This window comes from Diceros bicornis, chromosome 33 (assembly GCF_020826845.1).
Source record: "Diceros bicornis minor isolate mBicDic1 chromosome 33, mDicBic1.mat.cur, whole genome shotgun sequence".
NCBI classification, from domain to species: domain Eukaryota; kingdom Metazoa; phylum Chordata; class Mammalia; order Perissodactyla; family Rhinocerotidae; genus Diceros; species Diceros bicornis.
In genome coordinates, this window is record NC_080772.1 from 18,663,452 (window position 1) to 18,676,573 (window position 13,122).

The 13,122-nt window shown below is 40.3% G+C and overlaps 1 protein-coding gene across 3 annotated transcripts in view; it reads left to right on the plus strand.

Moving 5' to 3' along the window:
• Positions 1 to 13,122, plus strand: part of TRIM55 (tripartite motif containing 55) — a 57,816-nt gene that overhangs the window by 17,071 nt on the left and 27,623 nt on the right. For 2 of the 3 annotated variants that reach the window (XM_058528794.1, XM_058528795.1), the window contains exons 5-8: positions 10,280 to 10,513; positions 10,863 to 10,885; positions 10,989 to 11,113; positions 12,389 to 12,666. The exons of the other annotated variant lie outside the window; for it this stretch is intronic. In XM_058528794.1, coding sequence (XP_058384777.1) covers positions 10,280 to 10,513; positions 10,863 to 10,885; positions 10,989 to 11,113; positions 12,389 to 12,666 — 660 coding nt within the window. The remainder of the gene's footprint in view (positions 1 to 10,279; positions 10,514 to 10,862; positions 10,886 to 10,988; positions 11,114 to 12,388; positions 12,667 to 13,122) is intronic. 3 annotated transcript variants of the gene reach the window in all.

Here is a 13,122-nt window from a genome sequence, read left to right on the forward strand (position 1 = left end):
TGTATTGTTTTATATGCATTCTTTTTTTACAAATGGTATTGTGTGGTATTTCTCATTCTGCTTCTTTTTTTAAATTAAGCATTATGTTTTTAAGATCCATTCACAAGTGCATTCAATCTGTGTAAAATGGGACAATCATAGTACCCACTTACAGAGTTACTGTGAGGAATTAAATAAGCATCAGCAAAATGCTCAGCACAGTGCCTGGCATTGGGAAGTACCCGATAAATGCCCTAATATTATGATTTTATCATTAGAAAGGCAAATTCTATCAAAAGTCAAAGGCCGGTTCCTAGACGATGACTTCAAGAGGTTGACCATAATCATCCCAATTTAGATTTACACATCACTGACATCCATCTCCCTCTTCTCCATACTCACATTCCTGAAAAGATCCATGATAAATCTGGGATCTATTTATAGAAGGAAAGCTTTCTTTTGGTGAAGATCCCAAAGAGATTCCAAAATGGACAATATAAATTTTTTTATTTTTACGTATTTACTGTAAAGGCCAAATACAGCTTCATCGTTAAGCCGTGAATCAGCACTCCAGTGCAGGATGCGCTGAGTCTGGCGTGTATTAATAGGAGTGTGCTGCTTGTGGGCGAGTGAAGTAATCTCTATACTCGTCTCTGGTCAGGCCCTCATCAGAGACCTCTGTTGGGGGAACAGGCTTGCTGTTGGGGACATTGAGGCTGGAGAGCACAAGCAGAAGGAAAGTCCTGTGGGTCACATTTGGCCTCGAGCAAATATAGACCACTCGGGCTCCATTTAGCCAGCATCCGAGGACACTGGGAGGGCGCGGAGAAATTTGACAACCGGTCTGCTTCCTAGAGGAGGTCGGGGAGCAACAGGCAGCAGCTGTTTTTTCTTTCACTGAGAACAAGACAAGAAGGAACAGGTTTGAGGTTGTCAGCAGAAAGGATTTAGTGCAGATATCAGGAAGAACTTAAGCAATGAAGGTCAGGATTATTACCCCTATTATTCCTGATACAAACATTCGTCAAACATGACACACTTGTTTACAAGCATTTTCATAGGTTACTAGAGGACTGCGTGTAATTATCCCCTGCAAGGCTTCAAGATGAGACTGCAAATCTGCACGAGCTTTAAAAGTGTCCGTACCTTTTACCGGTTTATTTCACTTCTGGGATTTTTACCTTCAGGAAATAAAATGAAAAAGCAGTATATAAACAGTATAGAATGTATATATTCATAAATTACTCCCATATACATTCCTAGGGGGAAAAATGCCCAAAACCAAAAGATTACAAGCAGTGAAGAGTGGGACTGCAGGTGATTTTCAAGGCCTTCCTTATATATTCCTATAATTCACATTTTTCTAAAGCGAGCCTGATTTTTTTTTTTTTCGCTGAGGAAGATTCGCCCTGAGCTAACATCTGTGCCAATCTTCCTCTATTTTGTATGTGAGATGCCGCCACAGCATGGCCACTGATGAGTGGTGTAGGTCTGTACCCAGGAACTGAACCTGGGCCACTAGAGCGAAGTGCGCCGAACTTAACCACTAGGCCACGGGGCCGGCCCTGAGCCTGACATTTTTAATAACCAGTAAAATAAATAAAGAATGAATGAATATGGCTTATATAAGCACAGTTCTTTCATATCAGTTTAGGTGGCTCATCTGGAAATGTAGGGATTGGCTCAGAGCCCTGGGGAGGTCGCTGATTTTATGATTCCTACTCAGTGCAGATATGCTCCATTTGAAGAGGTCCTGAGGACAGAGACACTGCCACAAATGGCCACACCATGTGCCTGTCGTCACTAAGGTGGTCTCCCATAGAGCCAGGCCCATATCAGTGGGCAAAACTCCAGAGGCTCACTTGGCTCCAGCCTGCGAGACAGCACATAGTGAAGCACACTGGGTCCTGGGCTTGGAGTGAAATGGTCCTACCTTGCCAAACAGGTGAATTCTGTACCAGGGTCAGGGTCACAGAGCTCTTGTGTCTCCTATGCCGCCTGGGGTTGTGGTTTTCCTTTCTGGCTTTGCTCACCACCTGCCTGGAAACATTTTCTGAGAAGCTGTTGGTGGTTCCCAGCCAGGGGGTGGGGAGCTGTTGTTAAAGAATCCTCTCTTCTGATTGGTGAAGAACCCCTTAGGGATGGGAAATGGAGTAGCCGCTAGAGTGGGCACTATCCTTCCTAGTTACCTCACCTTTTCCCACTCGGGCCCCTGACACCTGCCGTCTGGTAGTAGTGCCCGTTCTTTGCACATGTCTAATTCTGTCCCTAATCATGTAATGTCTTGCAGGGCTGGCTGGGCAGACACCTGGCCCGGGACCAGCCCTGGAGAGCTGCTGAGCTTAGATCAGTGACACTGCGGGCTCCTTGTTATCCTTTAAAAATAACGTGTGCAGTTGATATGTGTTTGCAGTGATGATGAGAGTGGCTGTGAGGACTACAGTCACAAAAGGGCAGTCTGGACTGTGTCAAAGGGGAGTGGCATTTTCCCTCGTTGCTGTTGGCTGATGGTAGGTGAAGGAGCCTTGGGTCTTTTGAGCCCTCCTGGGTGAATGTGGCTCAGTCCCCAGAGCTCTGGATTGCAAGTTGCTGGAGGGCCTCTGGGCTATTCTAGATGAGCCCGGCATGGTCTTTCTAGGCCTGGAGATATTCTGAGATGAGCTGGGACTGAGTAGAGGGGCTGCTGCTGAGAGTAGAGAGGTACACTGCCCCAGGAGCTCTCTGCTTCCAGAAGAATGTGCTTGACTTTCATTCCTCATCCCTAGAAAACATAACCTCCCTCTTGTAGTCTTTATAAATGGCACTTATCCTATGTCACTGGATACCCAAGAGAGCAGGCTATCAATACTGGCCCTCCCAAGGCAGCAGGCGGGCAGGCCTAGAAATAATCCTGTTTTGTATGGATGTCTGTCTAGGGGAAACGCTACAAGGTGAATAATAAATATTTGATCTTGAGCATTTCCAATATCTCAAAAATGACAACTTTAATAAAATCCTCCAATGATTTTACAATGAAAACAAATCCATTGTATTTCCAAAATAGTAATTTTACCCAAACAGCTTTGAGACATTGTCCATGCAGTTACAAATATGAAGTATAAATATAATAAGAATCATTTTAATAAACATGCCAGAATTTTTAAGGCAATATAACATATGCTTAAAAGAACAGATTTCAGAGTTTGAATTTTAGCTCTGCCACTTACCTATATGAACTTGGGCAAGTTCTTTAAGCTCTCTGTTCTTCAACCTTCTCAATGGTACAGTGGGGTTAATAAAAGCTTTTTCACAGTATTGTTATGGTAACTAAGTTGGGTTGAGAGGCACCTACCAGGGGCTCTATAAGTGTCACCTCATATCATCCCCACAGTCAGCTTGAAAAGATCACACTCATTCTGGGCCGGCCCCGTGGCTTAGCGGTTAAGTGTGTGCGCTCCGCTGCTGGCAGCCCAGGTTCAGATCCCGGGCGCGCACCGCTTGTCCGGCCATGCTGAGGCCGCGTCCCACATACAGCAACTAGAAGGATGTGCAGCTATGACATACAACTATCTACTGGGGCTTTGGGGGAAAAATAAATAAATAAAATTATTTAAAAAAAAAAGATCACACTCATTCTAATGATGCTAATGATCATTTGAACCATTGGAGCATCTGGAGCATCGTTAAATAGCATCAGAATAAGACTATCAGGGTCTTGGTCAATTACGATGGCAACGCTAAGCAACTCCCTGCGGTGGGAAAAATTGAAAATGAATGCAAGTAGATATTAGCTCTATTCTTTATCTAAGAGGCTTTGTGGTAACTCCAAATATTGGCAAGCAGGGAGGCTGAGCCTCTTCCGGGAAACAGGCTGACTATCCACAGCAGACCGCAGTGAATTAAACAGCTGCTTGGCTTGCCCTGGTCTCGTGGCTTTCACTAAACTGTGAGGCTCAAGTTAGGGGGGGCTCACCTGGCCCTCAGCCTTCAGAGGGTTTACTCAAGGAGCTTCTAAATGATCTGGACTAGCCCAGAAAATCCCTAATGCCAAGAACACCAGGAGTAAGCATTAGAAATCCCATAAATTATAACATACTTATTCTTCTAACATGAAGTGGGCGGTAATATGAATGGTAGAAAAGAGCGTGAGTTTGGGAGTCCTGAGATCCATGGCCACTGAGCAGAGTTGTCCCGCTGAGCACTACCGGAAGGCTCCAGGCTGGTAGGAGAGGGGCTGAACTCCAGCCTGTGTACCTGGAGGGATGGCATTTTTCTAATTTGTCTTTCCCTTTTCTAGTGCAGCCCAGCAGAGACTTGGGTTCTCATCCTAGTCTCACTCATGGGATTCTCCCAAGTGCTTGTAATTGGGGCTTTACAAGTGAAAGGTCAGACTTGATTTCTTGGGGAGAATCTTCCTACCTTAATATAGTTCTTTCTTTAGTATTATTAATCTACTGTCTTTTTTTTCTTTTTTTTTTTTTTTTTTGCGGGGGGTGGGTGGGGAAGGGGAAGGAAACCCTCTTTGGCTTAACAAAGGGGATTTTGAAGCACTGTATTTCAAATGAAGCTGAGGGGGCACTTCCAGACTCAGAACTGCAGCTCCAAACAAGTGTGTCTCAAATATTGGAGGAATGTGGTGGAGATATGAATGGGCTGAGTAGAGCCACAGTTGCTCAGTGACAAGTGGTGGGGCTAAGAGCTTATTTTCATCTCTATTTTGGTCACAGAGCCATACTCCTTACATGGTAAGAGCAGCGGTCACAAGTGTCTTAGGTTTTCCTGTCGTGGCCATGGCACATTCCCAAGCTGAGGCTGATATTGTAGGGCTAGGACATGTAATTTATGTCTTAGTGCTGGAGTGACCACTCTGAAACTGGCCAGGAACAGAAAGAGGCATTTTATAGCCTGAAGACTCTAATATCTCCACATTTACCTGAAGTTGTAGAGTCTTAGAACTGTAGAGTCAGAAGGGACCTTAGGGATCATTCAGTCGCATCCCTTACTGTACAGATAAAAAAGCTGTACTGAGGTTAAATGGCTTCCCTAAGGTTGCATAGCAATTTTTTGCTATTTTCTTTTGAGTGTTGAATGAAGCAGAGGCTTGGAGTATCCACTTAAATACCTATTTCTTTGGAACAGAACAAAATAGAAACTTTTGAGTGAGGGCTGAATATTCCTAGACACAAATCATATTTCACTCATTCAGTCATTCAAACCATATTTCTCATGTGTACATTATATGCCATATTCTGCACACATGATGCTGGGAAATAGTGATGAGCTAAACAGAAAAGGTCCCTGCTCTCAGGAAGGTTTTATTCTAGTAAAGGAGTTAGGCAATAAAACAAATGAATAACAAGATTATTTCAGAGAGTAATAAGCGCCTGGGAAAAAGGCTAGCCACTGAAGATCGAGCGATTAAAAACAACGGGATGATGCTACTTGGCTGGGCAGGCTATCTACTCTTTAGTATAAGATTATCTAGTGTCGGTTTTTTTCCATGAAAAGCTTCTCTTTGCAATCGCATATCTTGCTGCCACTAAAATATAAGGGTGGCTAAAAATTTGAGTCGTCAATTTTAACATGTCTATTACGGCAACAGCTAAATAATGGTTTTTAGATGAATATTAAAGGTTACCTACTCACGTCTAAGGAAACAACCAAATGACTACTTGATTTTTTCTTTTCATCCATATGATATGGCACTGGTCAGAAACAAACATTCTACTTGTACTCATTTTACCATTTCAATACGGGAAGAACAGTCTTCCCTTTATAAAATCACCACTGATTAGTATATTGCATCCATACTGGGTTCTCCCTAGAGATGGGATGGATTTTATTTTCATTAAAGTATTACAGACAACTTTTATTTGGTTCTTCTAAGAAGCCAATAAATAACTGCTGTCCTGGCAGACCCAGGAGGAAAGTCATGTTGCAGTCAGAGGCTTTGCATCCGAATGTGTTTAGAGGCCAACACCTAGCACATCTATGATGGAAGTTACTTCAATTGCTGAACACCCTCATATGCGCACACACACACACACACCACAGGGGACATAGGAACCACAGAAATCAAAAGGAAGAAAATGGAGAATATTTGAAAAAATAAACTTGAAAGTTCAAAAAGTATATATCTTGATTCAACTACTATCCAGAGAAGTGAGGGAGGGGGGTGAGGGATACAGCCTGGAATTGGGCTTAAAGATACATGCCTTTTTTACTCAAATAAGTAAAAAAACATGTTAAAAACAAGGAGAAATCTTTGAGGTGAGGAAGTTTTTGTGGAGAAGAGATAAACATGGTTGCTATCATGCTTTTGCAGGTAAAATCATCCTTTAAAGTGTGCTATCTGCAGACATTTTGATAATGCAGAAGTCCACATTTTTCCCATTCCATTTTTTAGGTGACTAGAAAGACACTGTTGAAAGCATTTCAGATCCACAGTTACAAAGGCACAGTGGCTACTGACATTCAGAGTAGTCACTCTGTGTAGCGAGGTGGCCTTGGAGAGCATTTTTTTTCTTTCATAGCATATACGTGTTCCCTAATTACCTCAGAGGGTGGAGTGATACACTGACTTTCACAGCACTTCGAAGGTCTTGTAGCCAAGAAAGATTGAGGGGTGCCCATGTTAGTTTCTCCTGTGTTGCTTCTACCTCAGAGAGCATAAAAAAAATAGAAGAATTTCAATTTCATGGAGTATTTCTCATTTGCATCTGACATTAGGTTAACCTGAACATCTTAATTTCTAAAAGTTTGTAAGTACCAATTTCATAATTCCAAGGAAGAAGCAGGCATTTTTCCTATTTCAGAAAGAGATTTGTCTAACTCTTACCATATTTTGCATAGAATGATATTAAAAGCACATTAAGCAAGAGAAAAAAAAAGAAATGAGTTTTTTTGTTAGAAATTAGAAAATATAATAATTTTCTGCCATTCTCCTGAGCACTGGAAAATTATGGCAGGTTTTTAGATCTCATACCTGGATATAGTAAGCACTTAACTGAATTTTGTTGAAAGAATGAACTAATGAGTATAATTCTGAAATAATGTGAGGTTTCTTGCCTTTAAAAGCCTACTTTCAGGATAGTGGATTTGTTAAAAGGTATATATTCAGTTCATAAGCAGTTCGCGTAAATTTTTTTTCAACTTTCTTTAAAGTACGTCCCAGCTGGGCATGGTGGGAGTAGCAATGACCCAGGAGTTCAGAGATCTTGACCCTAGGCCAGGCACCAACAATAAATGGCAGAAGGCTTGAAAAAAAGAACTTCACTCCTCTGGGTTTCAGTTTCCATGTGAATGAAATGATTGGTTTGGAGCAGGTGACTGCTGATAGTCCATGCAGCTTCAAAATTCCACAACTGAATAATTCAAATTAAGGAAAATTGGATCTAAATTTAATAAACACTGACATAGTATCTACTATGTGCCAGGTAATATTATAAGTGCTTTACACAGTATGTAGGCATATAATAATAGTAATTACGCATATACTATGCAAGGGGTAGCATTTCCTACCCTGCAAACTGCAAATGATAGTTGCTATTAAAATGACAGAAATTTTATTAAAATTCAATTTAGTATGAATCATCAAAAAACCAAAATAGAAATAAAATAATACTTGGAATCGAAAATAATATAAGAATAAAGTAGTTATTCCATTTAAACCATTAAATAAAATGTATATGGCTGAAATAAGTGATATAATTTTTATTTGACCTGAAAGAATATACTAGCCATGACATATGACTTCACATCAGTCTCACTGCAAATAATCTGGCTTTTGTGAACTTGAATGTTCTCACACATATTAAATTATATGGAAGAAAACTTTTATTAAACAAAAAACATTCTACCAGTATCACGTCTGAATATAATATTCATTATAAATATTTCAAGTGCACAATTGATTTTAGAAAAATAAGCTAGAAACTGTTGTATGATCACACAAAGGCATATTTCAGGAATGCAGTGGGCACATGGTTGTCTGTAAGCTTAGAACAGCAAATAATACAGTGAAGGAAAGTTTGCTCGGGAGATACTAACAGGCTTCAATCCCTGGGCCTTGTAGTAGGTCCAAATCTCAAGCTAAAGGCCTGGAAATGGATGGAAATTTGGCAAGCCCTGCAATTTCCATGTCTGGATATGTTGTGTGGGCCCTTGTCCTACTGCTTGAAACTGCCGAGACTCCACGCATTTTCATCCCGTCTCAGCACCTCCTCTGCTTCTACTCATCCTTTATGGCCAAACTCCAGCACATTCCTCTAAGAAGCTTGTCCTGAGCCAAACCCCCTGCTCCCCTCGAATGTTCCCCACCCACACAAAGGGTTAATTAAGTCCCCACCTTTATGCTTCTATAAAACCTGGTATAAATCTCTAAGATATTTCAATTATTCAGCCCACTAGGTTATGTTACATTGTTGGCGCGTAGTCTTTATCATTCAGTGAACTTGGAGCTTTTTGAGAGCAGGAACTATATTTAATTCATTGTTGGGTCCCCCAAGTCTTGCACAGTGCTTGATACAAATGACATCCTTAAGAATTGTTTGTTAAATGAATGAATGAATGAGCAGATGACAGCAATAACTAGCATTTACTATTAAAATGGTTTGAACCGTTGGATCTCCTTCATGCATTATAATTGGTTAGAAAATGTGGTGAGAACTGACTGTGTTTCAAGGGAGGCAGTGGAGTGAGCGATGTATTTCTTGCAAATTTGTGGAGTATTTTTGTAATCAACAATTTCGTTTAGGTCATCCTTTTTTCCTCCTTACTCTGAGAACAGTAGAGAAATTGGGGGAAAATGAAACATAAATTTAAAAAATCTATTCAACAGGTATTTACTGAACATCTATTTTCCAAGGTGATATGTTTCCTGGGCAGACCCAGATTCTATCCTCAAAGAGACAATAGTTTAGATATTTAAGAAACTCAGGTAAAGGAAGAAAGTGATACATGACATTAAAGAGACCAATGTTTCCTAAAATGAAAAAAATGTAATAAAGGTCACACAAAGGTCAGAGATGTCAGAGATAAATTGGCTGGATTCCCAAGATGCCCCCACCAGGCAGAAGAGCTAGGTTGGATCATCATGGCTCAAAACCTGCTTTCAGCTGTAAAGGTCCTGGACCCAGAGATGGTCAGATCCAAGGAGATTGGCATACACACACACCAAGCTTACTGGAGCTTGAAAAACCAAAAGACTAATGACCAGGCCAACTGGAAAGTTAATTATGATTTAAACATGGACTCAGAGTAAAGGGAGCTGGATGGTACTGGAGATGCTTCACTCACACAATGCAAATGCAAATGTACCAGCCTGACTTCCCATATGGCCTTTTTCTCCAAGAATCAAAGACCAGATCTAGTATTTCCCCTCTTGGTATTGGATAAATAGAGGACCTGGTGGATACAGGTATATGCCATAAATGGTAACTATTATGGGATTTCAGAAGGCTAAAAGATGACATTTAGTCATAGACATAAAGGAAAGCTTTATGGAAGAAGTGGTATTTCGAAAATGCCTTAAAGACTGCTTAGAGTTTACAACTGTGAATTGGGGAAGAACATTCTAAATAGAGGGGAGAGCATAAGCAAAGAAAGTGAGTGGTTCATTTTTGCTGGACATAGGGTATGTGGTGGAGAATAGTAGACTATTATGAAGGAATGCTGGAACCAGGTCATGGATGGGCTTGAAAGCCAGTCATGAGGTTTAATGTTATTCTTTGGGCAATGGAGAGTCATAACAGAGAAAAAGCACTGTACTCCAAGAAAATGAATTAGACTGCAGTGTGTGAGTTGGCTTGAAGAGAGAGATCCCTTATGCAGAGGCCATTGGGAAGCTTCAGAATCCACTTGGGAGGACTAAAACTAAAACAGTAGCAGTATAGGTAGAACAGAGAGAGACTGAACAGTACAGGAAGTACCATGATTTTTTCCTTACACACTAACATATGCACACATACATGCTCACTCTGAAGCAAAATATAAACCTATGAGCTGTATAACCAATGGTAAAATTAGGACAGTTTTACCTGTCCTAATTTCTATGAAATTCTCCATTTATAAAAAATATAAGATTGAAAAATCATTGATCCGTTTAGCCAATTTGATTGATTTCGGATTGTCTAAGTATCAAATTGGATAAAAATGAGATTTTAAAAGCGTCAATATAGTAGGTATCTATACCTAAGGGACAGATTAAAGGAAAAGAAAAAGTATCCTAAGTAAATTTTCTTGTCTCTGAAAACATCCAGGTGATTTCTCCAAATAGACACTCTTTCAAACATTTTCTAACATTAGCTAACTCAACTCACAGGAATGCTGCAGAAAACAGAAACAGGAACTTTGTGAGAAGTTTGATTACCTGTATGGCATCCTGGAGGAGAGGAAGAATGAAATGTCCCAAGTCATTACCCGAACCCAAGAGGAGAAACTGGAACACGTCCGTGCTCTGATCAAAAAGTATTCTGATCATTTGGAGAATGTATCAAAATTGGTTGAGTCGGGAATCCAGTTCATGGATGAGCCAGAAATGGCAGTGTTTTTGCAGGTAAGTCTCCTGTTGGCGCCAGAGGAATCTAACCGTGAAGGTGGAGAATTAGTTGTCATCACATTTTTGTTATTTTATGTACGTCTCATTTTGATCTATTTTACCAACCAAAATATAAGCCCATTATGTGCTTATTTTTCCGTCTGTTTAAATAATTTCATAATCATATATTTAAGGGACCATGACACTGCTTAAACATAAGAGGGTTGTGGTATAAAACAGCAGTTATCTATAGCACTTAGAAACTAAGCTATGAGATTTTCAGAGTCAGCAAAGGAAAGAATTAAGTCTCAACACCATCTTTGATGAAAAGAATTTAAGTAAGCCTGTCTTTTGTTTGCTTTCACAGAATGCCAAAACTCTGTTACAAAAGTAAGTAATTTTCATTTTATGGAAAAATGCATACTTTTCATTTTTACTCGAGGCTGTAAGACTTTAAACAGTGACAGAAAGTAACAACTTGTCTTTGTTGCAGAATTTCTGAAGCATCAAAGGCATTTCAGATGGAGAAAATAGAACATGGTTATGAGAACATGAACCACTTCACAGTCAACCTCAATAGAGAAGAAAAAATAATACGTGAAATTGATTTTTACAGAGGTTTGTTATTCTTGTGACCATTTGGCCAAAATTGCAGGTGTGTGAAAGCTGCAGAAGGGTTCAGTGGGAGGAAAGGGGGATTCAGAATCACTTCCAGAATGGATGTCGACAATTTTACAAGGATTATAATCCAATGTGAAGCTCTATGTCATTCCAGAATCATATAGTTTGTTGACAGTGTTTATTTAGTGCCTATTACAATGCCATTATTGGCATGATAATTTGACTCTGAGTAGTCAAATACTTAATCATTGATGGTAATGATGATATCTCAGCTTCAACCCTATGCAAGGTGTTAGCCACATGATGTAGTATCATTAGGTGCAAGGTTAAAGATGAGATAACAATAAAACATTTCTGACATTTGCATAGATATTGTAGCATATCCATTTAATCAAACTTTAGAGGGCAAGAATAGTAATGAGTCACAGAATAATTCACAACCTGGAAATAAAACTGAGTCTTTGTGACCAGATGTCTTCCATGAGTTACAAATGCATCCCTACCATTTGGGCCAGAAATCCCACCCCTGGAAATTTATCCTGATGAAATAATTGAAAAGAGAAAAATAACCTTGGAGCTGACCAAAACTTCGTCTTGATTCATCCTATCCCATCTAGATGACAAGTCTCCTTAGCTAGATCACTAATAATGCCATGAAGCTGTATCAGTGTCCACAGATGTAACTTTAGAAGCAAATCTTCAGGATGGATCTTGTTTAAAAATTACTTAATATTGTCAGTCCTTAATATTGCCTGAGGGAATATTAAGATCATGGGTTAGGAAAAGAGTCATGGCATTAATTGTGGCAAAAGTTGGTATTCACTGATCAAAGGAGGTAAGAAATTAAAGCAAGACATGGGGTTTGTATGTTTTCTGAGATAGAGAGGAGAGTTGCATTTCCATTTAATTTGACAGAGATAAATAAGTGACAATCCCGGCCCTCCAGGAGCTTGCAGATGTGACAGAGTATGATAAATGTGAACAGGCTCTGGGAGGTGGATGGATGGTTCACAGTGGTGGTGAGGACTGCACTTTGTACTGGGGAGGGAGCAAGGAGGAAGGTGATGATTTGGTCCTCCTTTACATTTGTCCTGTCCACATTTAACTAGAAGCACAAAGCCCCAGCACAGCATACTTGGGCGATTGTCAAGTGTCTGATGGAGAGGATTTCTCTAGCTCTGACCTTAACCTGGGTTTTAAGTACTGGCCATTAATTGTTTTCATGGCTGCAGTGGTCATTATAATGATTTAAAAAATACATTACCTTACCAGAAGACGAAGAAGAAGAGGAAGAAGAAGGAGAAGAAGGAGAGGGAGAAGGAGAAGGAGAACGAGAAGGAGAAGGAGATAGAGAAGGAGAAGAGGTAGTGGAAGTGGAAAAGGTAGACAGTTTTCGAACAGAGTCATCAGGAGCAGATGAAAGTCCAGAGAAAGCCTCGGAGCCCTCTCAGCTGGCCTCAGAGCTCCGGCCTCCCTCAGAGCCACTTCCAGTTTCCTCTCCAGAGCCACCTGCAGCCCTGCCACCTGCTGCCGATGCCCCGGGGACACAGGTAACTGTTCCTGAGTTCCTTCCTACAGGACACTGAGCTGTACCTCCTTGCTGAACAGCCTAAGCAATTTATTCTACCTTAAGAAAAAGGTGACTATATGCCAAACATTTGTATGTGGAAAACAAAAGATTTCAGGGCAGTCACAATGTCAGGGAGAAATGTCCTCTAGGTGATTCAATAGGTTTGTTGTTGTTATAACTGGTTGACAAGACTTAGTTCAACATGATTTTCCCACCAATAACACCCTCAAATCTGAGATGATCTTTGTCTGGAAATTGTGTATGTGTGCAACATGTTAGTTCATAGAGAGCCGGTATCATGAGGATTGGATCTGCTCTGAATACAGATATAGGGTGTAGGGTGAGAAATAATACAGAGTGAGAAATAAAAATGATTTTACTTTCAGATCTTTAAATTTTTTTGTAGATAAAAAGGAAGTAAATAGAGAAGCCATGC